Source organism: Orbicella franksi, chromosome 2 (assembly GCF_964199315.1).
Source record: "Orbicella franksi chromosome 2, jaOrbFran1.1, whole genome shotgun sequence".
Classification (NCBI taxonomy): Eukaryota; Metazoa; Cnidaria; class Anthozoa; order Scleractinia; family Merulinidae; genus Orbicella; species Orbicella franksi.
In genome coordinates, this window is record NC_138146.1 from 5,515,695 (window position 1) to 5,539,776 (window position 24,082).

Below are 24,082 nucleotides of genomic sequence, written 5' to 3' on the forward strand. Positions count from 1 at the left end.
AAAAGAAAACCATTCAAAAGCTCAAGAGCCAACATGCCGTGCAGTGGTTTTCTTTTGCATGGGGCGTCTATTTTATTTTTCGCAGTAACTTACGTGGGTTTTTTTTTTATACCTTTGAGAAAGAAATAATGAAAAAATAACGATTGCTTTGCTTAGTATCTTTAACCATGAAAGAGCCTTTCTATACAAATAATCACTTTCGACCGTAGACCTGCGCGTTCAGCGCGACTAAGGGACCAATCATTACTCATCGCCCGGGGGGTGGCGGAGGATTTTCGGCTTAAGACAGTAAACATTTAGCTTACCCCACCTTTAAATGTTATTTTATTGAAGTATCCCCCTCAGAGCTATTAATAAATTTCGTGATCCCTCCCTCAATGTCTTCGCACACATATTCACCTTTCGACGTGTATATTTAGTGCTTTTAACGGTCATACGATAGTAATATTTCTAACTATGATGCTGACTTACAGACTAATGAAGCCGCAATGGTTCAGGCTCTTGATCCGTGTCGGCTTCGATTCTCGATATCTGATCAGGGTTCTTAGCAGAAGTTTTCACAGGCGTCCAATAAAGCATAACAGGCGGGCCCGATTCTTCCGAAGGGGCAAGCCAGCGTAAGATGCGATTTCATGCATTTCTTTTTTTTTTGGGGGGGGGGGGGGGGCAAAGTAACACGGAAAATGAGTTGTTTATAATCATAAAATTAGATGTAGCAAGTAGCGCTGTGTCACCTTTTTAATTAAAAGACTATTTTCTTCTTCAAACGTCTCAGTGTGCAAGTCTTAATTTATTGTTATATGTGGAGAAATTTTAATCACCGGAACAGGTGGCTACATTCGATTTTACAGCCGGTAGAATTCCGCCGTTCCACTAAGAACCGTGTGACTGATGTAAGTTCACATACCAGCAACTAACATCCGAAGTGTTCGGAAACTGCAAAGTTACCTTTAAGGCTTAAGTGCTAAAAAAAACAATCACAATTGACAATCCTAAAAGAGACAGCAAGGAATATCCCCACCCCTTTCACATGAGCACCCCTCCCCTTTTCCCCATCGAAGAAACTTAATTGCATCAACTTTAAGCAACAAAGTCGCTTGACAGATGCTAGCCTTCTTAAGAGATATGTCTGATTATTTTCGACAACAAAAACATCAGTTTACAATCACGCCAACAAAGAAGCGTACTTTTCTCTTCTGCTTCTGAGGAAAAATAAACAATTGTGCTCGTAACAGACAATGGCCATAAAAGAAAATCAATGCAGCATTGTCTTTTCTATTTTACACTGTCCTTGCAGAAGTTCCTGGTCTTTCTTGGTTCATATCTTGTTCTCGTATTTCTATGGAATATTTCATCAGCGAGGTCTTTGTTTCCTATAACACCAAAAAAAAAAGTAATTTGAGGATATCTAAAGTATCCTAACCATTGTGTAACAGTAGTTTCTGTTAAGCAAAAGATAAAGCATTAAAATATATATATATATATTCATATAGATGATTAATACAGTTTAACTAGTTGCAGATATACGCGTCCCATCGTCTCTTCCTTCCCAGCACTAGCTAGGCAATGGTACGAGAACACTTTACCGTTTAAACATAAGTACCAAATTTACGGTCGAGAGATGACAGGAATGAGAGATCTCAGTGTGCCGCACAAGAAAGTCCTTTGTTTAAAATAAAGATTCTCAATAATTGGAAATTAACACATGTTGATACACTTCTGTAGCTCCTTTGTGTACAGCATAGCTAGACTTTGCTCTTGTAAACACGAAAGAAGAAAAGTTGGGAGTTTCAATTTTTCTTTAAGTCATATAGGTAACTAGGCTCGATTTCCAGTCGCGGGCTCACAAAACGGCTTGAAATCAAGCCTAATGAGTAATTAACTGACCAGATTTATGAAACCTTTTCTTCGTCATTAGAAACATACCTTTCTTTTTCAAACGCAAATGTCACGTCATCTCCAATTAGCATAAACGGTGCCCACCTTGAAACCTTCGTAAAGCCGTGATCTCTCATCCACTTCATGGCCGCGTGAAGAGATTTACTGGCACTTTCTCCATGAACAAGGTGCTCGTAAAAACGACTCATCAACTTCTTTGTTGCACTGTCGTCTAGAGCCCACAGTGCCACTAACACTGAGCGTGCACCGGCTCCTAGAAACGCGCGAGCGATTCCAACAACTCCCTCGGCTCTAATTTGTCCACGACCACTGTGACAACAGCTTAGTACCACCAGTTTAGCTCGCACCTTAACTTTTAAAATGTCGGACATTTTCAGAAGGTAGTCGTCTTCTTGTGGAATTCCAGCTAGTGTGGTAGATCCTGGAGCGACCGGATGTAGGGGGGCAAGAGCAATTTCTCCTCTTTCAGCATTACCATGTGCAGCAATATGTATCAGACTCACTGAATTCAGCTTCTCAAGTACCGCTTTCTTTGTTGCGTCCTGTCCTAACAAAGGCCAAACGCCCAGCCGTCGTGCGATCATCTCCGCTTCCCTTCTTGCACCTGGCAATGGTACGAACTTTTTATTGACTTCTTCCCTGTAAATCACCACACCAACATCAGGATCACCCACTACCAGAGCACCAGTCTGACAGTGATAGTCTGAAGGACTGTCCTGAATGAGCTTCAGAGTCGACAAAGAAGGAACCACGCGGATTCTGAAACGCTCCGATAAATATTTCCCACTTTCACTGAGTAAAGCTGGAAATGGAACACGATACAGGTTGCGATCAGGAACAATGATGATTTCAGGCTCGTCAAGGAAGTTCGATACAGGATTGACGAGCAGTTCGTAGAACAATGTTAAACTCGGTTCGGGATCATCCGTATTCCCAGGCTTACCTTGTCGCAAAGTTGCGGGACTCTCTTCCTGACAAGATTCAGGATTTGTTTCAGTGTTATTGTCATTCAAGGATCGATCTTCGCAGACCTCCTCGGGTAAAATACCAAAGTCTCGGAAGCTTTCAGCCATGATAGCAAAAAATTCATCCAAATTTTCAGCAACCTGTGCTAATCTTGTGTAAAGAGTTTTTTTATCCACTTGAAGTTTTCGGAACTGAATGACTCCGTTTGTCTTGAGAATCCACAAAAACACTGTTTGATCAAAATAAGAAATGTATAGACAAGTAGAGTTACTTTCGGTCTTCATAACATCTTCAACAACAGTCCATGATTGCGGGTCAGCTGATATGCGATTTTCAACAGAGTACTGAGTTGCCATCAAGTCTGCTAAGGCTCTAGCTCTTCCAAGCTCTGCAGCATAAAGAGCAGCCTGAGGATTTCCAGCACTATGAAACAATTTACTGAGCTGCTGATAGGGAAAAACATGCATGTCCGCAAAGGATATTTTTAATTGGTCACTGTCTTGAAGAAAACCTCGCATTTTTTCGGATTTTTCAATACTTCGAAACAAAAGGGAAAAAGCGTCCGGGAAGTTGTTTCGTGATAACTTCTTCAATGTAAGATTACAATAGCAAGCAAACTCAGTTTCAACGTGTCCAATATTTTCACTTATTGACAGTGCTTTCTCAAGATATTCTTCGGCCACGTCATGATCGCCGCGAGATTGAAGTATTCCCCCAAGGTTGAGGCAGCTTTTTGCTTCATTTGTTCTGTCACCAATTTCAACTGCAATCGCAAGTGCTTTCTGAAAGCAGGATTTAGCTTTATCTTTATCACCAAGGGATCTATGAAAAGAGCCTTCCAGTACGTAAAGATGTCCTTCTGAAATTTTATCACCAATTTGCATGCTGATCGCAAGTGCTTTTTCATAATATTCTTTAGCCTTGACATATTCACCGAGAGAAGTAAACACATTTCCTAGGTTTCCATACCACAATCCTTCTCCTGCTCTATCACCAATTTCCATGCTGATCGTGAGTGCTTTTTCATAATATTCTTTAGCCTTGACATATTCACCGAGAGAAGTAAACACATTTCCTAGGCTTCCATAGCATGATCCTTCTCCTGGTCTATCACCAATTTCCATGCTGATCGCAAGTGCTTTTTCATAATATTCTTTAGCCTTGACATATTCACCGAGAGAACGAAACACAGTTCCTAGGTTTCCATAGCATAATCCTTCTCCTGCTCTATCACCAATTTCCATGCTGATCGCAAGTGCTTTTTCATAATATTCTTTAGCCTTGACATATTCACCGAGAGAACGAAACACATTTCCTAGGCTTCCATAGCATAATCCTTCTCCTGGTCTATTACCAATTTCCATGCTGATCGCAAGTGCTTTTTCATAATATTCTTTAGCCTTGACATATTGACCGAGAGAACGAAACACATTTCCTAGGTTTCTATAGGATGATCCTTCTCCTGCTCTATCACCAATTTCCATGCTGATCGCAAGTGCTTTTTCATAATATTCTTTAGCTTTGAGATATTCACCGAGAGAACGAAACACAGTTCCTAGGTTTCTATAGGATAATCCTTCTCCTGCTCTATCACCAATTTCCATGCTGATCGCAAGTGCTTTTTCATAATATTCTTTAGCCTTGACATATTCACCGAGAGAACGAAACACATTTCCTAGGTTTCCATAGGATGATCCTTCTCCTGCTCTCTTACCAATTTCCATGCTGATCGCAAGTGCTTTTTCATGATATTCTTTAGCCTTGACATATTCACCGAGAGAATGAAACACAGTTCCTAGGTTTCCATAGCATAATCCTTCTCCTGCTCTATCACCAATTTCCATGCTGATCGCAAGTGCTTTTTCATAATATTCTTTAGCCTTGACATATTCACCGAGGGAACGAAACACATTTCCTAGGCTTCCATAGGATGATCCTTCTCCTGGTCTATTACCAATTTCCATGCTGATCGCAAGTGCTTTTTCATAATATTCTTTAGCCTTGACATATTGACCGAGAGAACGAAACACAATTCCTAGGCTTCCATAGGATGATCCTTCTCCTTGTCTATCACCAATTTCCATGCTGATCGCAAGTGCTTTTTCATAATATTTTTTAGCCTTGACATATTCACCGAGGGAAACAAACACATTTCCTAGGTGTCCAAAAGCGATTGATTCTCCTCTTCTGTTACCTGTTTTTTGCATCAGAGGGATTGCTCTCTCATAAAGTTCTTTTGCCTCAACATACATACTTTGACTCTCATATATCTGTGCCAGTGCTATGCTAAGCGCACCTTCTTTGCCTGTATCACCACACTCGCAGTAAAAGGTGAGAAGTTTCCTGCCGCACGCTATTGCATTTGTGTGATCGCTAACACGGCGGTACGCCTGAAACATGGTATGATAGATTGTTCCGTACATTCTTTGCCGTAATGGCTTTTTTATACTTAGCACTTTGTTACTGAGCAGAACCAAGCTTTCCTTGCATAACTCGATGGCTTTTAAAGCACGACTAGTGTTGAGAAGGAAATTTGCAACAACTAAGGCTATACAGATAGCATGTAAAATTTCTTCTACGTAATTCATGACGTCTTCCTCTATCAGTAAGTCTTGTAACTGAAATATAAAGCAAGTAATTAAGGCTGATTGTAGAATTTTTACGCATTACGTAATGAACTTTGTGCCATTACGAAGAAGAGTAGGGACTCGAAAAAGCCAAATTTTAGCATATTACCATTCTAAATCTGTGCATTATATCTTAAGTCTGATGGACTAAATAAATAAACGGTACAAGTTCAATTTTTTACTTTTGTACTTAATATTTCCCATTCGCTCAAAAACCACAAAATGTTGGAATGTACAAATCGACTTTGGCTATAGGAAACTTTTCATGAGTAAATTCATGATCAACCTCGTTAAAGGCGGAGTGATCAATGAAGTCCATAAGTGAATAAGCTTTTCAACAGAGTTGAAGAATGGCGTTTACGGTGAACGACAAATGAAATGATATTCCCTCTTAATTTGTTCTTTCTTTACCTACAATCCTTAAATCAATTCAACTCAAAAAATAGACAAACAATTTTTTTCTAGTCACCGCTAATACTGATATTTTCACTTTAGCGAATAAAAGGCTACAAGCGTAGTGCCAAAGTCTCCCATTCGCCCAAAACGTTTTTCTTAATTACTGTTCTATTGTCATGAGGTTTTACCTAAAGTACAGGGAACATTTCGCCTGTATTTATACCTTGGCCAAACAATATTTTTCCCTTTACTTCAGCTGGTAAAGATTGTTAAATTAAAACATACAATTCAAGACAAGTTGTACTCACCTCGCCAATGTTCAGTGAATGTTGAAATAAAAGCTTGAAGTTCAGTTTGTATTCCCAGCATGGAGTAAACTTTACTGTCAGGTTTGTTTTACACTGTTCGCTTTGGAAAGTAAAACACCGGATATCCGTAAATAATTCATAAAATCAGACGCTGCGCGAGGAAATTAGAAAATGAAATTTTCAAGTTTGACATGTCAGAGTTTTCGTTTTCCAAAAAAACTGAAATTTTGGAATGCTTGTCTTTAACTTGTAAGTATGATTTTGTATTTATTGTGAGATGGGCACGCATAATCTTCCATCCTGAACGTTTACATAAAACGCGTTAGTTAGCGATTTAGAGACTACTGAAATTATTCTGCTCTGAATTACTTTCAAGACAAGCTTTTTTGCGTTACCATTGCTTTTAAAAGGTTTATTTAAAAATGCATTTAGAGGCAAATGTAAAGAGCATTTTTTCAGACCTATTTTTAAAACACTTTCCCAAAAATACGATATTAAGTATTAGTACAGTATTTCGTTTTTGGAGGAAAAAAGAATGATCCAAGTATTTATTCAAAGAAGACAGATTGCCGTATAACATCAATATGGCGTGAAGATGTAGACAAACCAACCACAGTTTTCCTTTCCCTTACTTTTTGGAGTGAGAAGCGAAAAAAGACGCAAAAACCAAAAATGTCACACGCACAATTGGAGGGGTGGCGAGGGTGGGTCTGGAATAGGGTCGGGGTGGAATGGAGAGGGCTGGGGAAAAGAGAGACACGAGTCTCGCCTCCTAATAGGCCAGGAACTCGACTAACGTGACTCCCGGAGGAAAACTTGATTAGCGACAAGTCCGCACCGTAACCAGCAATCCATACTTATGATTATACCTGTTGGCTTAAGCCCCAACAAAACGATCAGGCGATGAAAACAAATTCTCCCGATAAACCACCACATTCTCAAAAACATTAACTCTAAAGGAATGTATGCCTAATAGAACCTTTTTGGTATGTTTTGATGGTATTTCAGGCGGTTTGGTTGAGACTAGCCAGACTTGGTTGAGCCATAATACCCTTGGGGAGAGCAAAAGAATCTGCTGTTTGCTACTGAAGGGTAACAAAAAAGGTACGATTAGGCATTTACTGTACCCAAATTCGGTCATCCGGCGACATCATATCAGTGATTTGATATTGCAGGTGATCAAGGCAGTAGACACAGCTTTTGAATTGCGACTATGGGTAGGGCACCGGGTAAAACAGTAACTCAAGATAGTATGTCCGCCAATTGACTATATTCTCATCACCCGTCTGCTTAAGAGCTCAGTAATAGAAGAAATCAGGTATTGGTCAACGAGGCTCCTCTTAAAACAGCACAGTGACAAAAGATCATGCCTGCAACCAATGGCAGATGATCCATGAACCTCTTCCGGGGTAAATTGTGAATGGTTATTTTAAACACTTAGCTGCCTGACTGATATCGATGTAACGTTGTCACACCTGTTGGTTTTATTTTCGTGAGGTCGCTGTAAAACAATATGCGAAAAAAATGAGGTTACCACGGGCGAGGTACGAGGTCAGGAAAACGTGAACAATATGACACTAGTACTACATGCAACGAAACTGAAAATAGATTTCAAAAAATTATCATTGGGAACTGCGAATCGTCATCCTCACTTGTTGTAACAAAAAAATATTTCGATAAAAGGCGTCACAATTTATATTCTTAGTCTCATTACTGATCTTTGTAGTCTCTTCTCTGTTCTATTGATTTGAAACAGGTTGTGCTGTCATCCATTGTAAAAACAGTATGCGAAAAAAATTAGGTTTCCACGCGCGAGGTATGCGGTCAGGAAAACGTGAACAATATGACAATAGTACTACATGCAACGAAACTGAAAATAGATTTCAAAAAAATTATCATTGGGAACAGCGACTCGTCATCGTCACTTGTTGTAACGAAAAACGTCAAAAAAATAAAAGCTTCTGGATAGCTCACGTTAAAATTGAATCGTCTTATTTCAATAAAAGGCGTCGCAATTTATATTCTCAGTCTCATTACTGATCTTTGTAGTCTGTTTTCTGTTCTATTGATTTTAAACAGGTTGTGCTGTCATCCAGCAAAAAGAGAGACCCTTCGCTACGTTGACACGAAGGAAGCGCTGTCGTCAACTAAAAGCACAACGCCTGTGTAGAGGCCTCCACATTGCGGCCGCAGTTTGATCCAAACTGTATCGCTTACATTGAATGTAGGCGTAAGTAATTTCAGGGTAGTATTGCGTGAAAGTAACACAACTAGTCACGCTGAAACAGTCACATCAAATATTTTAACACTGTGATCCAAGCCACAACTTACCAGCTGTAAACATAAGCTGTCGCCAAAGTCTCTTTTTCGTCTCCATCGCAACCGTCGCACGGCGAGCACGTGACAGATCCTGCATACGACACGTAACGTAAAAGAAAAAACCGTTGGAAGAAATAAGACTTTTTTTATAAGTGCCGGGTGACTTTTTTTTTCAGTACAAGCCTCTCCCTCTACATTAACCCATTAGCTTTAATAAATCTACGAAAACTTACAAAACAATAACGCATTCCGTAGCTTTCGAACGTAGACAGCTTTTCATAAACAAGGATACGATTGTTCCAAAGCTTGAAGAAGAATCTATTGGTCACCTCTATTTGTGTCTTCATTCAGGCACCAGGATTAAAGAGAGATACGGCCTGATTCTGAGCCAATAGCAAGAGCTTATCTAAAAAGACTATAACAATAGACAGCATTAACCAATAAAAAGCGCCATAGTTTACCACTGGATAAAATCTTTGAGTAACTTTTCATGCCGCTAATTTTGGTTCTCCCAGAGAGTGGCTTATAAGACTTAGTTAACTGAAGTTCTTGTCCCGTGGTGAGAAAAAGGTTGGGAAATAATCAGGGCTAATAAAAACCCAAACAAAAAAAAAAAATTGTTTTTACGAGACTGACGAGAAAAACGAGAGGAAGGCACGAACAATGAACAAAACAGAGGTTGACGAAATGAGAGGGCATTGTACTCCTTCTTTTAGACCAATCCCCAATATTGGCGTTGAATTCATCACCAATTAACTAAATAATTACTAGTTAATTAATAATTGATTAATAATTATTAATGGCAAAGCTAATTAAGACCCGTGTTATCTCATTGACGGACGTAGGTGTGCAAAAGCTAAGACAACTCAACAGCTAAATAATGGCCACATCCTACCTGGAGTTTTCAGTGAGCTGTGTGCGATATCTACAGCTGCAGCCGCTTCACCAACATCTAAGGGACTGGAAACCGCTTGCCAGTCATGTTTAGTAGAGTCTTTATCAACCCATGTAATAACCTACCGTGAATAAAAACAACAGCGGTATTAAAACTCAGTATCAGCAACAACAACAACAATGCGCTGTAGATCACGAGGGGTGAGGCGGGGAAGGGTGGGGGGGGGGTGGGGAGAGGTTCAGTTTTAACTCAGTTACCAGGGCTCTTTCCGCCTTGGACTCAGACAACACGTGACGCTTTCATGGACCTTCATGAATCAATACGTACGTACGTGTCCGAGAATTAATTTTTCGCTTTTCTCGAGACGTGAGCTTGGGACGTCTGCATGTGCATGCAGTAAAAATTCTAGTTTTGTCGTCGTTCTGGGTGCGCGGAAAGTTCACAAGAAGACAGCTTAGTGCAGTGTCGATCAATGCAGCGATTTAGTTTTGTGCAAACCTTCTTACGCAACTTCAATTTAAAGCATACTATTGCACACACTGAGACTTTAGAGGATTGTAACTCTGGCTTCAACGCAAAAGGGGGCTCCACAGTAGAGTTACGGAGCTTTTTGGCGGTGTTACACTTTAACTATACGCGCCTTTTAAAGGCCCCATTTATATGGTCTCTGTTAATCGAAACAACCCCACCCCAAATCACCCTGGCCGAGGAAACTTTTCACTTATTTCTTTGCAAAACTCAACCAACCGTTTACAAGAGGATTGCGAACCCGTCGGGGGGCGAGACAACTCGGGTGGGCGAGTTGTCTCGCCTCGGCAGGTAGGGTGACCCTGGCAGACGGGACAACCTTTTCTTCATATAAACAATTTGGCTCGCCTAACCGAGACAATTCTCGGCGTGGCGAGTGTCACGAAATGTCTAGATTTAGTATTTACAGCAGAAATTTGTATCAAAGAAGTGAAAATTAACTCCGCAAAAGCCTCTTTGATCGAATCACCTAGGAAAACTCAAAGAAAGAGAGATACTTGAACATTTGATTTTTCAATAACGGCCAGTTATGAATACTCGTGTAGGGTCAGTTTTGACTCGGACTACAGGGACAACGTTTTCACATATAAACGCTCGATAAAGTTGTCTCCGAGGGAGAGCTGTCTTGGGTACCCCAGACCATATAACTGGGGCCTAATACTGCCATAAAGCTCTCTCCAACTTTACCGGCAACTTTACGCTAGTCGTTAAGTTGAGTAAATTTGCTATTTCGTGCAGTGAAAGTTCCATTTTTTCGATAACTTGGAATTTACATCATTTGAACAGTCCCCGTTGGTTGAACCGTTACACGAGAGTTCTATTAAATGACCCCACTTTTCCATTACATGGTTTATGTAGGGTTTAAGGAGGGTCTGAATGAGGTTAAACGACTAATGACAAAGGGCGAACAATATTACTGACTACCGATCTTTAAGCAGGCCTTCTCGTAAATTCAGATCTCTTTTTTCAAAGAGTCTCCTTTTTACATTAACATTTTCAATACAGTTTTTCGAAAAGCCCCCACTATCTTATATAAATTGTTCTCACAGCCTTTGCAAGGTTCCCCCTTTTACATGTGTTTAACAGGCTATTTACAGACACCCCCCCCTCCCCCCCCCCCACCACCACCACCTCACCCGTACAACCTGTAGGTTTTCCGTTTACATGGTTTACACAAGTTTCTTACAGCCTCCCTTTTTTCTTTACATGGTTTTTAAATGTTTCTTACAAGTCCCCTTTTCTGATTTACATGGTTTTTACGTGTTTCTTGCAGCCCCCTTTTTTGATTTACATTGTTTTTACACGTTTCTTACAGGCCCCATTTTTTCATTTACATGGTTTTTACAGGGTTACAAACATAACATTTCCAGACTTTCTACAGCGTTCGGTTGAATTATTTACATGTTTAATACAGCAATTTACATGTGTTTTATAACGGGAGATATTGTAAAAGTGCGTAAAATATTTTACGTGTTCTTCAAATAGCCATTGTCGACAGAGACAATGTAAATCGCTATTTACAGTACATGAACATGCTGTACTAAAATCTATAAATTTTTATCTGTAATTTTATTTTACGAAACCCAACATGTAAATTGTAATTTACAAAGAAAATTGACATGTCCATGGAAATTTTAACTTTTCCAGTGTAGAGTGCCAAATAGCCGTCCACCAAGTCTGTATGGGCATGTGACATTTAGTGATCCTCCTTTTGGGCTCTCAGTTATGACTGATCCTCCCTTCTGTCATTCTAAAAATCCAATGACCCCCCCCCCCCAAAAAAAAATTCCTCCGCCGCCCCTCCCCCACCCCCAGGCGATAAATAATGACCGGTCCCTGACAATACCACAGAAGTAATTATAAACCTGAACTCTATCATTTCTGAATCGCTAGTGAGGTCCCAGTCGATAGTTAATGTAAAGGGAATAACATTTTGATTTCACTAGACCAACATTTTTTTTTTGTTAACTCGTGTGTAAGGAGACACCAAAAACGAAATCCACATTCGTAAGAGTGGAGATTATTCGCGCTGAAATTAACGCAGGCAACTACAGTACTGCGCCGCACTTCTGTTTTATTTGAAAGAACACAAGAATTTATTTTGGAACTGGCATTTCAATTAAGAAGGTTACTGTATTTTCTCGATTAATAACCCTTTAAACTCCCTTAGCTTTTGTTTCAAATTTGGCCCGGCTGGGTAGGCATATTTTATTTGTTTATTTCTCGATTAATAACCCTTTAAGCTCCCTTAGCTTCTGTTTCAAATTTGGCCCGGCTGGGCAGGCATATTTTATTTGTTTATTCGTTGTATTCTACGGTAATTTTTGTTGCATTTCTTGAGGTCCAGCTTGCAGGTAACCGGCTTTTAATCGAGCAAATACGGCAACTGTCGCTTTTCATAGTTAAAGATACTAAGCAAAACAATCTTTATTATTGAGTGAGTGAGTGAGTGAGTGAATGAGTGAGTGAGTGAGTGAGTGAGTGAGTGAGTGAGTGAGTGAGTGAGTGAGATGTATGTCACACCAATCAGATTGGATCTATTATAAACAGCCAATCAAATTTCTTGTTGTAAAGGTAAATAGTATGTGAGAAGATTCGACCCCGATAGAGTTCAGAACGGCCATATTTATTCTTCTATAAAAGAGGAGGAAGTATTCATATATTGGGTTTACTTCGACATTTTCTGTGGTTTAGGCTGAGGATTTTAGTTAAGAACGAGATGGGCCTTGAGGTTTGAAACAGTTCGTGAGTTAGTAGTATGCAGATGGCACGAGATATTTTCATTTTTAGTTACAAAGGTAACTTGATACTTTTGTTTTTCACAAGGAGTAAATTAAATTAGAGGTCACCAATCGTCGCTTCTAGTTCTTAGGACATGTTTTAGAGGAGACGAGACTATTTAGATTTGAAACAGTTCTAATGTTTACAATAGTAAGTGCAGGTAACGATTGTTGTGTTCTTGTTGCATACAAATATAGCGAGATATTTTTATTTTTTAGTTACACAGGGTAATTTGACACTCTTGTTTTTCACAAGGGAGTAAATTCAATTAGAGCTGACGAATCGTCACCACTCTTTCCCACAAGATGTTTGCTATCTTTAGTTACAAATGGTAACTTAACACTTTTGTTTTTTATATGGGAGTAAATTCAATTAGAGTTGACAAGTTATCGGTTATTGTTTCCAGGATATTAAATAAAAAAGCTCTCATTTCTGGACGGTTTTTACGCCTCTGCAGTAGCAGTTTAATAGTTTTATTTGATGACATTCATTTGAGTCCGATATTTTTTAAGGTAAAAAGTATGAAAACTGCTCAAATATTCTTTGAAGACTGCGTAGCACCAAGTTAATGTGCAATTTGATTAAATCAGACTTTTAACGTGTCAGAGAGGTTTTTGTTATCTTTCTTTCTATTTTCGGTTACGTAGTGTTGTGTTGCGTTGTGTAAAAAGGGTAAACTTACGACTCGTATAAAATGCGAAAAGGTCTCTTATTTAACTTGAGTATTTTTGAGCAAAAATTCCTCTTGGAGGTTGGAAGGGCTATGTGATCGGTGAGTGAGGGAGTTATGCATGTCCGCGTGTCTCACCAATCACAGTGTGGGTTGTATCAAAGAACGAATCAAATTGCCTGTTTGAAAATAAGATGGTATGTACATTAATCTGGAGACGTGTCAGATTGCCGTAGTTTGTTCAGTCAAACATTTTATGGCTTACTATTTAGCTATCTTACCATGACCGACGTAACATCGCATGTACATCATAAATTCTCAGTTTCTTTCTAGCTGTACATCGCAACCAAAAAAAACTTGTCAAATTAACCAAATCATTACTGTAAACAGCTCCATGAATGCTCCTATCTCCGACACTTAACACAAACAAAAAAATAATAATTCTTACACGCCTTGCGTGCCTATGTTTTTAATATTGCTTTTATAAAGGTAAAAAAAGTCCACGCAAGTTACTGCGAAAAATAAAATAGACGCCCCATACACATACCACTGCACGGACGTTGGCCCTTGAATGGTTTTCTTTCTCACGAAATGTTTGAGAAATGCGTTTCACGCCGAGATGCTGAATTGATTTTCATTGCATTTTAAACTAACAAAATTTCGACTTCTCATTTTTTACTATACCTCCGTGTTTTCCACTTAGACCCCCTGTTTTGCACTTAGACCGCGTGTTTTCCACCAGACCCCGTGTTTTCCATCAGACCCCAAGTTTCCCACCAGACCCCGTATTTTCCACCAGACCCGGCCCCGTGTTTTCCACACGACCCCGTGTTTTCCACACCCCGGGAGATCTAGACATCCAATACAAACAAAGGCGTCTGTGTTTGTTTGTACGTGCTTTACGTGCCTAAGAGGTAAATTGTGTGACATAAAAAGTCGCGTGTAGTCCTTATCTCAAAGTACCAAATGGCGTTTCTCCTTGCTGCTGCGGTGTGCATTTTTCTGCTTTCCTCCTGCATTTCAGTCAATGCAGATACCCCCGCTAACTGCACGTATGAAGAAATAAGAGGGACGTGGCTTTTTTCTATCGGAGAGGAAGGCCACGACAACACGATCAACTGTTCCGAGTTCAAAGCTGTGTCGCAACTTCAAGTCCAACTGTTCTTTCCCGATGTCGCAGTTGATAATGAAGGCAATGTTGGATTTTGGACCTTGATCTACAATCAAGGTTTTGAAGTTCAGATCAATGGCAAGGTGTACTTTGCATTTTCTGCCTACGAGAAAAGCGGCCAGAAAGTTGTTAGCTACTGCGACAGGACACTTAACGGCTGGAGCCATGACATTGCAAAATACAAACCCGGAAACTGGGCATGCTACAGTGGTAGGTACATTATTTCTTAAAAAGAATTCGTCAATGCCATATATAAAGAGGTTATTCGTTCTTTCTTTTTTTGGGGGGGGGGGGTGGTGGTTACGTGATCAATCACTTCTCCGTTTGTTTCATATTTTCCTAAGGGGGAGTGGGTTGTACCATAGAGGTCGTAAGGGTCTGCATTGCCTCCAAGGGCATGCTTTTCGAGTCTTGAAATATGTGGAATAGGTTACAAAGTTTGCTCTTTTAAATGAAGATATTAAGAACGCTTTTCAAAGGCGTTTATGATGTTTCATTTGACAAATGCCTCAAACCTGCAGGAGAGCACAAATTGCTTTACTGTTAATTAATGGCACACACATTTTGAAAAGGTCAGACTGCTGTGAAATGATCTAATTGTGGAGAATTGAAATATGGTCACTAGGGTTTTCGGGAAGGGTTATGAAGTATAACAGCTCAGTCAACCCTACAACAATAACCTCTTTGAATTGCTTGCTTTGAGTTACACTCATAGTGTATGAATATTCCATTAGAAAATTATAGCTATTTGTCAAAACAGTTTTTAAGTGTCTATATCGATCCCTAGAGGGCTTTCACTGTTTTCATATCTTTACAAAAGTGTAAAGATTTAAGCTCCCCATTAAAAAAAATCGAATAGTTTGAATCCCCACTGTTAAATATGAATAATTTTAAACTTCCCACATAAATATGTATGAGGAAGTTCTTTAGCAATCAAATTTTAAATCCCACCTTGTTGAACTCATCCAACAAAGTTAATTTAAAAAATGTTAAAGCAAAATAAGAACTGTTGGTGTGACAGAAAAGAACAGGGGAGAGGAGTTTCAGGGTATACTCCCTCCCCCGAATAGTTTTAAATTGTCAGAGATGTTGCACCCCCTGAAATCTGCCAACGATTCCAAAATTGATTATGTCAATGAAGAAGTACTCAAACTTCACAAATTTGGCAACAGGAAAAGGGACTTGCAGGTACATGACACCGGCGTGAAGATGTCAGCTGTACGTTATTTTTTGTGTGTTTCATTTTAAAAACACAGGAAAAAAAGTCTCTGAGAAGGTTCCACCTAAAGAAGAAAACTTGAAGCTGTTGACAGATCTTGAAAATAGGAAGTTTATCCCTAATCCGGTGTTTGTCAATGAAATAAACAATGCACAGAGTGCCTGGAGAGCTGTGGTGTATGATGAATATAAAGGGATGACTGTGGCACAGTTGATTTCCAGAGCAGGTGGGCCAAAGAGGTTTAATTTCCCCAAACCAAGGTGAGTGGCCTAAGCTCTTACAGAACTCCTTTAGCTTTGCACATCTAAATTGTGTCATGTATCAGTGTTTTGCTTAAATCAAGTTTTCCTTTTTTGTTGTTGTTTTTTTTCTAGTAAGTCTTACATTGTCAAGCTTACAGAGCTCTCCCACCTTGAAAAAAAAATGTTTATTTAAACTATGATATCTAATTTTGATGCCATGTATTTTTAAACTTATGAAATACAATACAGGCATATAAACCAGTTACATAAGATTCTAATTTATTAAATCAGGCAATTAAATAAGGTTATATTATCTTATCTTTCAGCCAAGTGACAGAGGAAGATCTTTTAAAAGCAAAGTCACTTCCAGATGAGTTTGACTGGAGGGATGTTGATGGGAAAAACTATGTCAGTCCAGTAAGAAATCAAGCCACTTGCGGTAGTTGTTATGCTTTTGGCACCCTTGCAATGTTTGAGGCTCGTGTTCGTGTTTTGTCGAATGTCACTGAAACCCCAGTGTTCTCTACTCAAGACATTGTGAGCTGTTCTGAATATTCTCAAGGTTGTGAAGGAGGTAAGTTACTTGTTGTTGCAGGTTTCATTAATAGGGAATTGAATCAGGAAGGAGAGGGTATGGGTGGAGTATTCCAGCAGGGGTGGAACTAGGGGGAAGGTGCAGGGGGTGTGCCCCCCATGAGATGAATCCTTCTTCTTCGCATTCGCTTTTAAAATTTGTATACCTCATCAGTCAGTTACAACATTCCTTACTGCTGCATCCCCCCCCCCCCCTAAGAAAAATCCTCAATCCTCCCCTGTGCAGTTCTGGCTTTCTCATGAGTTTGTCATGCAACACTAGGGAGTGAGTGACCATCTTTCCCAAGAGAATTGGCCTGCAAAACTGGATTACTATGGGCAAGGGATAGGAGTTATGAAGTCAAAAGGCCCTGGGATATGACTCTAAGGGGATAGTGATAAATAAAGGCTTGGGGAATAGGGGCTTAAAGATAGGGAATGCTGCCAAGTAGCAGCTTTGGGATAAAACTGGACTCAGGGGGATGGGATAATGGGGTTGGGTAGCAGAGGGTGTCACGTAGGAGGAAAGGGATCAGTAAGCAGATGGCTAATAGTTATCATGTAGTGGGGGTTTAGGTTTGGGATAGCTGAAGTAGTAGCCTGCATAGCTGGTGTTAACTGCTTTGTGATCGTAGTATTGGGTTAAAGCTAGAACAGAACAGGGAGAACCGAGCCAAAGTGTGGGGTCATGGAAGATTAGCTACATGTATAGGGTAGTGGGTACAGATCAGGAGATATGGGTCTCGGGTGAGATAGGGAATTGTGGGCCAGAAGGTGCTTTTGTCGGGGTGGCGCAGGGAATAGGAGTTAAAACAGAGGGCTGACGTGGATTGACATGACTACAAGTTTAATATATAGATTTAGCCAAGCCTAAAGTTAGTTTTTGGAATGTTGTTACTAATGAAAATAAGCCAACATGTACATGTATGTGAGGTAAATTGCAAACGATTTTATAGTTTCAGCCTAAACTAGGATTACATCAGCAGATCGAGGTGCAAGATGGTGTGATGATAAAAATAGAGCCATGATTTCAAAGATTTCAGTGGAGCCACCAAAAATGTTGATCACATAACATAACTGTCTTCTGTGCTTTTTAGTGGCATTTCTTGTTCATTCTTATTGAGAAAGACAAGACATTGTTATTAATCACTATATTCTTTCTTATTTAACATGGGAACTCCCACACAACAAGAAGTTAATACATTTTTTCGTTGTGGGGCATGATTGAAATGCAGTGGTTACAATATACTCAGTCCCCAAATCTCTACCAAATGAAATCTCACAAAAATACCAAAATAGTATACACATGTGAAAAGTTAAAAAAGTTTTGTTTTCTAACTTGAGCCCCAAAGATACAGTTAGCAATCTTCATTTTTGTATGGAGTCTCCTCCTGCTGGAAGGGTTTGCACCATCTCTCAAAGTATAAATATAAGCAAACTCAATATGATATTTTGTTGCTGATCATGAATACTTGCATAGGCTTCTGATATAATTTTATTATTCAATTCCAATGTGATTTGTTCTTTTTCTCGACTGAGATTGTGGACTGCAGGAGCTGTTATTGGGTTCCATTAATTAATTCTGCTATCATGTTAAATTATACCAAGAATTATAAGTAAGCTATGAATAAGTTATATTATGTGCATGTATTCTGTCTGCACTACACAACAAATGCACTCAAAGGTTATGAGGTAGGTAAAAAGGTAAAGTCTGCATGCGAGCCAAGTGGCCCATCAGGCCGGAGCTTATCCCGGTTTCTGTAGCATGAAGCGACTAGGAGTATTTCTACTCCCCCCTGGATGGGATGCTAGTCCATCGCAGGGTTACCCGCAGCATTAAGTTCGCCGGTACCCATTCATACACCTGGGTGGAGAGAGGCACTGTGAGAGTAAAGTGTCTTGCCCAAGAACACAACACAATGTCCCCGGCCAGGGCTCGAACCTGGACCACTCAATCCGGAGACGAGGGCACTAACCATGAGGTCACTGCGCCTCCCTAAAAGGTTATGAGGCATAGGTACATTTGTCAGACAAACCCAACACATCCAAGATATGCTTTGATTGGCACATCAATTAAAGATAATTTACAACAAAATGGATAAACAATACATCAGTATCCTACATGCACCAAAGCTGGACATGGGGTTCTAAGGCAATCATTTAAACAACAATTGAAATAATTTAAAATTTAGAGAACACTATTTGTACAACACTAGGGAGCAAATTAACCTTATTGGACATTGCAAATGGTAAGGCTGTCCGTAGAATGTCACAAATTTCTCAACTCTTTCTTACAACAAAAATAATGATCCTGCAACTCTGCTTTAGACCTAGTTCTCCATTTTGTGTTGGCAAAATGTTAATTTATGCCATGCCCAATGCAGTTTATCACAAAATTGATATACGAGCACCATAAACCAAGCACAATAAATATCATTTTTAAGCCAAAAAAGCAATTATTTGAACAAATCATGACATGATGAGCAACGTATCTCTAAGAAAAACTGATAAATTTAACAGGCACTTTAAATAATTAGTTAATATATGTATCATAGGTGTTTCTTAAAAATGTAATACAGTGTATCTGTCACAATGTTACAGCTATGATATTACTACAAACAGTATGGGTTGCAGAACTCAACTTCCAAGTCAGTTTGTTCAATGAACTTATTGCAGAAATTACCATGGCATCAAGTTGTCTGTAAATACAGAGAAACCAAGCAAAGCATTAAAATCTTAAGTAATAAATTACTGAGCTCTTTTACATGTATGTACAATGTATGTCCCATTAATATTGGGGATCTCTCAGAAGCTGCATCTATGATGATTTAATTTGTCCCCAGTGCATTTTTTTATGAAACTTTTCACTTTTAATATCCCTGTGAAAACAGTGGTCACTGTGTTCTACAACAATTAGTACACAAGACAAATTACACTCAGTAAGATATTGTTTACAATACAAATCAATCCCTATAAGCAATCATAAGGACCTTGAATTTATATTTCTTTAGAAATATCTCACCTGGCCATGGTTGCTTTGAAAATCTTTGATTTTTCAATCCAGGCTGCCCATGTGTACACTGCTTATACATTGACTTACCAGAACAGGGATGTAATCATACTGTATATAGCTGCTACTTGAACTCCTGTGAACATACAAAGACATATCAATTGTAATTTATTACCTACAGATGACATTCATTTCACTGTTATACAGTGTACTTTATTGTTAGTTGTTTACTAAGTGTCTACACTAGTGAATCAAATGCTAGGATGATGGTACCCAAACTTTCACAGTGGCAGGCTCTGCCCTGAGATGAAAAGCAAACATATATAACTGTTATGAACTTGGCGACTTGCTTTCGAGAGCAAATGCAATTTGCTTTAAACAAGAAACTGGAACACTGCAGTACAACAAGGTGCACAGTCCCAATCAAAGGGCTATCCAGGCTGTTTGGTTGTACATATAACTGAAAATCAGACTTTGTCAGGATAAATACTGATGTTCTTGCTGACTTAATCTGAATGTGCAGTTCCAGAAGATATTCACACCTAACACCCATTCATGGCCACTCATTAGAAATTCCAAAGTATCAGGAGGAGGGAGCTCTTAAAGAAAAAAATCTCTATGTGGAGTACGAATCTTTTCTTGAAGAAAACAATGTCTGAGAAGAAATCATTAATTACAAAACATGCTTTCAGAAATATCTTACCTGGTAATGACAACTTTCAGAAAGTTTTATAATCTAGACTGTCTGGCCAGTTCAAACATTTGACAAGTTGACACTAGGCATGTTTGTAAATTTGTGCGCTTCAAGATCACATTACAATGTAGTAGCATTGGCCAACTGAAAACAGCATAATTTGGTTAATTAATATACACTATACATTATTTGGTTAAATATTGCTGTAGATTGTTGCACACTAACAGATGACTATTAAAATTGATTTACAGAACATATACACCGAATGCAAATATGGCGGACCACTCGGTCGGCACCCGGGACGAGTCGCATGAAAGCGATGCTGGTTAGGCTTTGATGTTTTGTTTTGTTTTGACAATGCTTCTCCAGAAAAGTGGCTCGCTTACTCTCGCCAACTAAATTTTGTATGGATATGAAAGTGATTTTTATTCCCGAGAAATGGTCAGGGCAAGGAGTTCTACGTCCTAAACTTTTTCTAGGTATGTAAATGTCATCTACGCTGTTCATAACCGAGTAAAGCGCTTCCCAAGTATTTTTTTCTAATTAGTACTATCTCACTTTTATGGAACATTTCCTTAAATGTAAATACTGCACTGGGGAATAACCTCTCATTAGGAAAATAGGGGCCATGTAACCGCCAACCAAAAGCAGTGGCACTAATAAAATGAAATAGCAAATCGAAATCAAAGTAGAACTTTATTTGTCGACAGGGTCTACATGCGTAACCGCCTACTCGACTATAGACATTTCAGCAAACCGACCTAATTGAACAACAACAAAATAAAACGAGGAAATCTACATTATAAACACAATATGCATATCACTACATTTGGATATCAAACAGCAAATCCCTTCTCAATTAAGGATGACCGAATAAAAGAAAGCATGAAGAAAATTTGTTTAAGCTTGCAGTGTTAACGTTTAACAATTATTTACGCTTGAGCATAGATTTGAATATCGTCGTCGATCTGGTCAGTTTTATTTAGCTGTGGCTACGAGCTGCTGTGTTTCTGAACGCCACGAGAAGGGATGTAAATTTTCCACCGTTCGCCTCTTATGCTTAGGGAAAATAGTGGATCAATCCAATTCGTTGAGACGAAGAAAAGGAGTTCACGATCGCTGCAGGAACTAAAGTTTGTTTGCTACATTTTACATTAGAAGATCTTACAAAAATCGTATAAATGAGGAGCTTATGCAGTGTCTGGTGGTGTTCCAACACGATTTACATGGCCAGTACCTTCCCGAAAGTAAAGAAAAGCTCCTCTTGAAAAACATCCTCTGTCTCAAAGGAAGAAGTTGACTTCGCGTCCACTCGCACGGAATCGGACGAAACAAATACTACGGTGTAATAACCAAGCGAATGAACTTCGACTGCCCCCATTGTTGTATCCAGTGAAAAGAACAAACTTCAACAGTTCCCTCGGCGATCGTGAACTACTTTCCTTCGTCTGTTTTCCCTGAGAGGCGACCGCGGAAACGAAAAAAAAAAATACACTTTCTCTGCTGTGGAAGATTTCATACAATTCCTTCTGGTGGTATTCAGGAACACAACAATTTATAGGGAGGGCGAAACAAGAACAGACCAGATCGACGGCGAAGCAAGACTTTTCTGTCAAAACAAAACATGAAAGCCTGACTAGCTAGCTTCGCTTGCATGCGACTCGTCCCGGGCGACAACCGAGCGGTCCGCCATATTTGCATTCGGTGTATTGACAGCTAAATGATAACAAGTGAAAAATCGCGCATGAGCCATTTACGTGTACATGTAACAGCCCTCACCTCACAACTGTCACAGATATTTTCAAACTCGCCGAAATTTCAGATTATTCAATATTAACTGATGCACGTATATCTATAACAGTGTGTTTGCTTTACATTCAATTAACACATCGCAGGTATCCACCATAAACAGACTTTTAAGTTTGTCTTCGAAAATAAATTGCATCAACTAATGCATCTTTCATTACCTATTCTTATGATGAAATGACACAAAATCCAAGTACAAGAAGTCATAAGTATAAAACTAACTTAATTACCTGGTGATGCTTACAGTACCTCTTACTGTCTGTATACGCCATCCATTAACTGGTGCTGCCTGGACGATAGTCATTATTTTTCTGATCACATCTTTTAAAACATCCCTGTTGTATCATTTGTCCTGAAAAAGCAAATACATGAAATGTTATGCCTTTGGCACTAACCAAATACCTTTACATGATGTACAATGTACACCAAGTCCTGATCAACATTCACAATTCTTTTTACTTTCATTGTAACTTTTTTTTTTTGTAACTTTTTGCAGTGTCATTTTCCTTCACTTGAAGAAAGGACTTCCACATTAGGTGGTAATTCTCTATGAATTCATAGGGACTGATAACAATTAAAGCGTGACTAATTTTAGCAAAGGAGGCACTCAAATGCTGGGGAAGAGATGTTCTGAACTTTCTGAACTTTTCCCCTTACCTGTAATAGGATGACTAATATGAACTACGATTCACAACCAACACCAACACCAGGTTATAATGTATACACAGGTATATTTTGTTGTCTTCTGTAATCGTGAAAAAAAAAACAAGCACTTAAAACCCTCCATAAAGTTCATACTCATTATTACACTGCTACATGCAGCGCTGTTTAACTGGAAATCAATTTAAGTGAAACTGTTGAAACAGCTCTGTCAAAATTGTTTCTAGCAGTTAAGGCAGGATATCAGAATAGACATGTGGTACAAAGTAAAGGCCAGAGATAAACCCATGTTAGTTATTAGTAAGGATTTGGTGAGCTTCTGTGTTAGGTATGGTGGAAAATAATGGACTCTAGGTTGCAAAAATGAAGGTTCCTGAGACATTTTGACAGGGCTGAGAGGAACTAATATATTTACAAAAGAAGAAGTTCTTGCCCTGTCCAGTTCTCTGTCATAAAAATATCTTTTACCTACATTTATTATATATGGCTTGTGTTTTAAGCCGATATGATGCACGCTCTGTTTGGCTAATTCTAGTGCATTATTTACATTTACATGGTATTCCTCGGTAAAATCGTAAAACATCATGTGTGACAAAAATAAAAAAAATGAAATGAAATGTATGGGGCGCCGAACCAGTCAATATTCCCTACATATTTCCATGGTCTGTTGGACTTTTTATACGGTCAACTCGCCTTTTTATATGGTCAACTCGACTTTTTATATGGTCAACTCGACTTTTTATATGGTCAACTAAACACTTTTTATATGGTCAACTTGACTTTTTATATGGTCAACTAAACACTTTTTATATGGTCAACTTGACTTTTTATATGGTCAACTAAACACTTTTTATATGGTCAACTCGACTTTTTATATGGTCAACTAAACACTTTTTATATGCTCAACTTTCGAATTTTTAATGACGTCCACAATGCATTGCGCCCAAAATCAAACAAAGATGGCTGCCACTATCTATCGTTTGAGGAAGCAGCAATAATTATGGCTCGAAACCCTGCAAGAGAACGCAACGAACATGGGTTGTTTTTATTCTTTGACAATTTTAAGTTGCTGCTGTCGACAATATCCACATTCGGGGAAGCAGAGAGATACAATAACTTGGGCTTTGAGGATATTGACCAGGCTGCTGATCGATTGATTACTGCTGCAGAGACCATTCAGCTACTCATCTCAGATATTGAAAATAATGACGATTTAACTGATGTTTCGTCCGTCCTGAACCTGATTCTGATTAAAGTCAGAAACTTGAGTGTTCAGCTACAGCAATGCAGAAATGTCAGACTTCGTTGGCGAAAGGGC

At 39.0% G+C, this 24,082-nt stretch overlaps 3 protein-coding genes across 4 annotated transcripts in view; 1 reads left to right on the forward strand and 2 right to left on the reverse strand.

The window, feature by feature from the left end:
* The window catches only part of LOC145477895 (dipeptidyl peptidase 1-like), a 214,226-nt gene that overhangs the window by 177,384 nt on the left and 12,760 nt on the right, over positions 1 to 24,082 (forward strand). The window contains exons 2-4 of one of the 2 annotated variants that reach the window (XM_081455764.1): positions 13,391 to 14,770; positions 15,817 to 16,039; positions 16,348 to 16,595. In XM_081455764.1, the coding sequence (XP_081311890.1) occupies positions 14,356 to 14,770; positions 15,817 to 16,039; positions 16,348 to 16,595 (886 nt within the window). In that variant the 5' untranslated portion in view covers positions 13,391 to 14,355. Of the gene's footprint in view, positions 1 to 13,275; positions 14,771 to 15,816; positions 16,040 to 16,347; positions 16,596 to 24,082 lie in introns of those variants that run through there. The other variant, XM_081455763.1, reaches the window with a different exon arrangement.
* On the reverse strand, positions 666 to 3,556 carry LOC145467919 (tetratricopeptide repeat protein 28-like). The gene is made up of 2 exons (XM_081451556.1): positions 1,927 to 3,556; positions 666 to 1,373 (listed from the first exon to the last, which is right to left on the reverse strand). Exons 1-2 carry the CDS (start codon positions 3,381 to 3,383, stop codon positions 1,355 to 1,357), a joined length of 1,476 nt encoding a protein of 491 aa, XP_081307682.1. The 5' UTR covers positions 3,384 to 3,556; the 3' UTR covers positions 666 to 1,354.
* Positions 3,625 to 11,817, reverse strand: LOC145480073 (uncharacterized). Its single transcript, XM_081458553.1, has 6 exons — positions 11,785 to 11,817; positions 9,411 to 9,531; positions 8,528 to 8,606; positions 6,197 to 6,296; positions 4,280 to 5,483; positions 3,625 to 3,647 (listed from the first exon to the last, which is right to left on the reverse strand). Exons 1-6 carry the CDS (start codon positions 11,815 to 11,817, stop codon positions 3,625 to 3,627), a joined length of 1,560 nt encoding a protein of 519 aa, XP_081314679.1.

Bases quoted from the DNA above. Each gene is read 5' to 3' on its own strand.
- LOC145467919 (XM_081451556.1), bottom strand. From the start codon at position 3,383: ATGCGAGGTTTTCTTCAAGACAGTGACCAATTAAAAATATCCTTTGCG.
- LOC145480073 (XM_081458553.1), bottom strand. From the start codon at position 11,817: ATGATAGAGTTCAGGTTTATAATTACTTCTGTG. The intron at 9,532-11,784 runs GTATTGTCAGGG...TATTCACGGTAG, and splicing joins GGTTTATAATTACTTCTGTG to GTTATTACATGGGTTGATAA. The intron at 8,607-9,410 runs GTAGGATGTGGC...TGTCGTATGCAG, and splicing joins CAGCTCACTGAAAACTCCAG to GATCTGTCACGTGCTCGCCG.